Source organism: Pyxicephalus adspersus, chromosome 1 (genome assembly GCF_032062135.1).
Source record: "Pyxicephalus adspersus chromosome 1, UCB_Pads_2.0, whole genome shotgun sequence".
In the NCBI taxonomy this organism is placed as follows: domain Eukaryota; kingdom Metazoa; phylum Chordata; class Amphibia; order Anura; family Pyxicephalidae; genus Pyxicephalus; species Pyxicephalus adspersus.
The window spans coordinates 125,050,922-125,054,402 of record NC_092858.1 but is presented as its reverse complement, the minus strand read 5'-3'; the positions used below and the strand labels follow the sequence as shown (position 1 = coordinate 125,054,402).

At 34.0% G+C, this 3,481-nt stretch overlaps 1 protein-coding gene across 1 annotated transcript; it reads right to left on the bottom strand.

The window, feature by feature from the left end:
* Positions 1 to 1,075: 1,075 nt before the first annotated feature.
* KCNA10 (potassium voltage-gated channel subfamily A member 10) lies at positions 1,076 to 2,581 on the bottom strand. The gene has a single exon (XM_072413875.1). It carries the CDS (start codon positions 2,579 to 2,581, stop codon positions 1,076 to 1,078), a length of 1,506 nt encoding a protein of 501 aa, XP_072269976.1.
* Between the last annotated feature and the right edge of the window lie 900 nt (positions 2,582 to 3,481).

The following is a 3,481-nucleotide window of genomic DNA, read 5'->3' as shown; positions in this document are numbered from 1 at the left end:
CTTATAGTAAAACAAAAGATGTACTGGTTTTTGTCTAATGAAAAAAGATATTTTTACCAACTCATGAACCAAATTTTAACTGGGCATTATATCCTTAAAGACTGGACTGCTCACCTAGGTTCCTATAAACTTTTGTGTCAATATCGTGGACATCTCAAAACTAAGGTTTGTAGTGCTATTTCTGACCTCTCCAATCTTCCCCTTCCCTACTATAACCTCCAGTTATCCCTCTCCAACTCTATTTCTCAGGGACTATCTCGGGGACTATCTACTTACTCTTTCTTTCACTTAGACTGTATTTTTCCTTCACTCTTTTTTCCAATTCTTGTTTTATACAATTGAGTTTTGTTCAGCGCATTACCCAGAATTAGAGGAGTCCTGGATACTTCCTTATGTAGAGTAAATCTGTAGCTTCCGTGTGTACAGTTTTGATAATGTGTGTATGGATCTAATCAACACCTCCAGCTGTAATTTACAGGATCTAGCGTCCATGTGTAATGACCTGTTGAGTATAATATATATATCCTCCAAACTTCTTCACACCTATGCAATGATCTTATTGTCAATGTTTAGTGATGTTTTTCTATCATTTACTAATAAAAATGTATCGAAAGGAAAAAAATTAGTAGCTCACTGACTGAAAGATGCTTTTCTTACTGTATTGTCAAAAAATACAGTTTATCAAAAACACAACCCCATCCATTCTTACACATCTCTGATCCACCTAATTCTTGGCTGTGAGTTCACCTAGGCACCAGACAGTCTGCAGTCAGATTCTTCTTCTTTGCAGAAAATTTTAGTGAGATAAGTTACTATTACATCAAATTTTTTAAAATGCCTTATTACAATTTTACTATCACAGAAAGCACATTCTGCTATTAAAAGTTATAATTATATTTTATTGTAAAATATGTAACTTAATTTCCTTTTATGTTTAAAAATATCCCTCAATTGATTTGTTTACAAAAAAGACCTGAAATTGTGAATATGGGAGTAAACCTTTTATATGAATTTTAGGCAAATCTTTCTAAATGGTTTTGTCACCTTATGCAATTTAATTTGTAGTTCAGTCAGTTTACATTTTTCCATTTTTATCAGGAACACATGAGCCATTATTCTTCTTTAAAGATATTGTGCTCCCTGACCGTGTTAAAATATTTAGGCTGATTTTCTCCATTTCTATAGGTAATGATTGCTTTTCTTCATTCTCCGTTTCCCTGTGATAAAAATAATTAAAGTTGGATACGATAACTGGAACTGGAAGAGCAATAGTTAGAACTCCAGCAATAGCACAAAGTGTGCCCACCATCTTACCTCCCAAGGTAATAGGGCACATATCTCCATAACCAACAGTTGTCATTGTCACTACGGCCCACCAGAAACCATCTGGGATGCTGACAAACTGAGAGTTAGGTTCATCAACTTCTGCAAAATATACAGCACTAGAAAACAAAATGACACCAATAAAAAGAAAGAATATTAACAATCCAAGTTCTCTCATGCTTGCCTTTAAAGTTTGTCCTAAAATCTGAAGTCCTTTTGAATGTCTTGACAACTTAAATATCCGGAATACTCTGACAAGCCTCACAATCCTTAAAATGGCTAATGACATGTTTTGTTGTCCATTAGGTTCTGTTTGTTTCACTAGTTCTGTTATAAGTGTTACAAAATAGGGAATGATAGATACAATGTCAATAATATTCATTATGTTCTGGAAAAATGCTGAGGAACTTGGACAGACGGCAAACCTTACCACGAGTTCAAATGAAAACCATATTATACACGTGGTCTCTATTAGAAAGAATGGATCTGTGAAGGTGCTCAGGTATACAATGCCTTCTGAGTAATTCCCTGAATTTTTGAAAATGTTAAAATCTCTTTCTTCTCTGAATTCTGGCAAAGTTTCTAAACAGAAAATAAGTATAGAAATTACAATAACCAAAACTGAAACCAGTGCCATTCCTCGTGCAGCACTAGAACTTTCAGGGTATTCAAAGAGCAACCACAACTGTTTATGATAGTCATTAGTTGGTAAGGGTATCTCTGGATCCTTTAGAAACCCTTCGTCCTCTCGAAACTGATTTAAAGCCTCATTTCCAAGCTCATAGAATACAATTTCATCTGCAAACACATCTGTTGGGACATTTGCTGGACGTCTTATTTTTCCACCAGATTGGTAATAGTACAGTATTCCATCAAAGCTTGGGCGATTTCTGTCAAAAAAATATTCATTCCTCATGGAATCAAAATAATGAATTCTTTTTTGAGGATCTCCAAGAAGTGTGTCTGGAAATTCATTAAGTGTCTTAAGCTGTGTTTCATATCTGAGACCTGCTATATTGATGAAAACACGTTGGTTACCTTCTTCATTTCTTATTTGTTCAGATACCAGGCTGTCATGTCGTTCCTTAGAAAATCTGGAAATATCCCCCTCATTTAGGCATTCATTCATAAGTTGCTTCCAGTTGGAGTTTTGGTTGGTTAAACATGAACTTTCTTCTCTTGCTGTTTTGTTACATGTATCTATGTTACCAGTGTGTGACTCCTCACTGTTTATTGGAGTCTTGTGAAAATATTCCATCTTGGTATTTTGAAAACCAAATGTCAGAAGCGAGTCATCTTCCAGTAAACTAGACAAACTTTATTTTCTGCAAAAGAAAATCACATTTAGCATTTTTATTATCTTACAGAATAAAATAAAATGATTTGACTTTAGTATCAAGATTCAGAAATACATCCTTTTAAACATACTTTTAAGAAAATTTTCAATGTACAAACCAAGTTAGGAAATATAATGAAAAGTTGACTTTTTTGCAGCTTCAAAAGCATTAGGTAAACACAACACATACCAGTTGTCTGTTTTCTATAACTGCATTCCTTTCTGTGCTTATTATGAAGCAAGTGTCCTATCATAGTTGGCAAAGATAAATTTAGCTTTTGACAGTGGGGGTAGTGAGTAAATGGAAAACAGAATGAACATATTTCAAAGAACATATGCTATAATATTACACATCGCTACTGCATCCAAATATTATAGACACGCATACTCACATGTACTGCCCATGTGCAAAAGCAAATTACAGTATAGTTTATCCTCTTTTTTGCCCATATGTAACTTCAGCAAGATAATAATCATATTTAGTGGTACTAGTCAGTGGAAATTGGGAACTATATATATATATATATATATACATGCATGAATAACTAAAAAAAAAGCAGATGTCTTTCCTATATAATCAGAAAGATGTGCAATAAAACATTAAAGGGCTTTTCCATAATTACCAGAGAACCTAAATCCCACCAAAGCTGGTTTATTAAAGCATGTTAACAAGAGCAGAGATACATTACTATTTTGCATCAGGAACCCCGAGATGTATGGACAAGTAGTGACCATCCCTATCTAGCTGCTAGTACAAAATAGTTCTTTGGGGTGTATTTTGAATAGTTAGGCATTTTTAGTCTTTCATGCATTTGTGTTTTT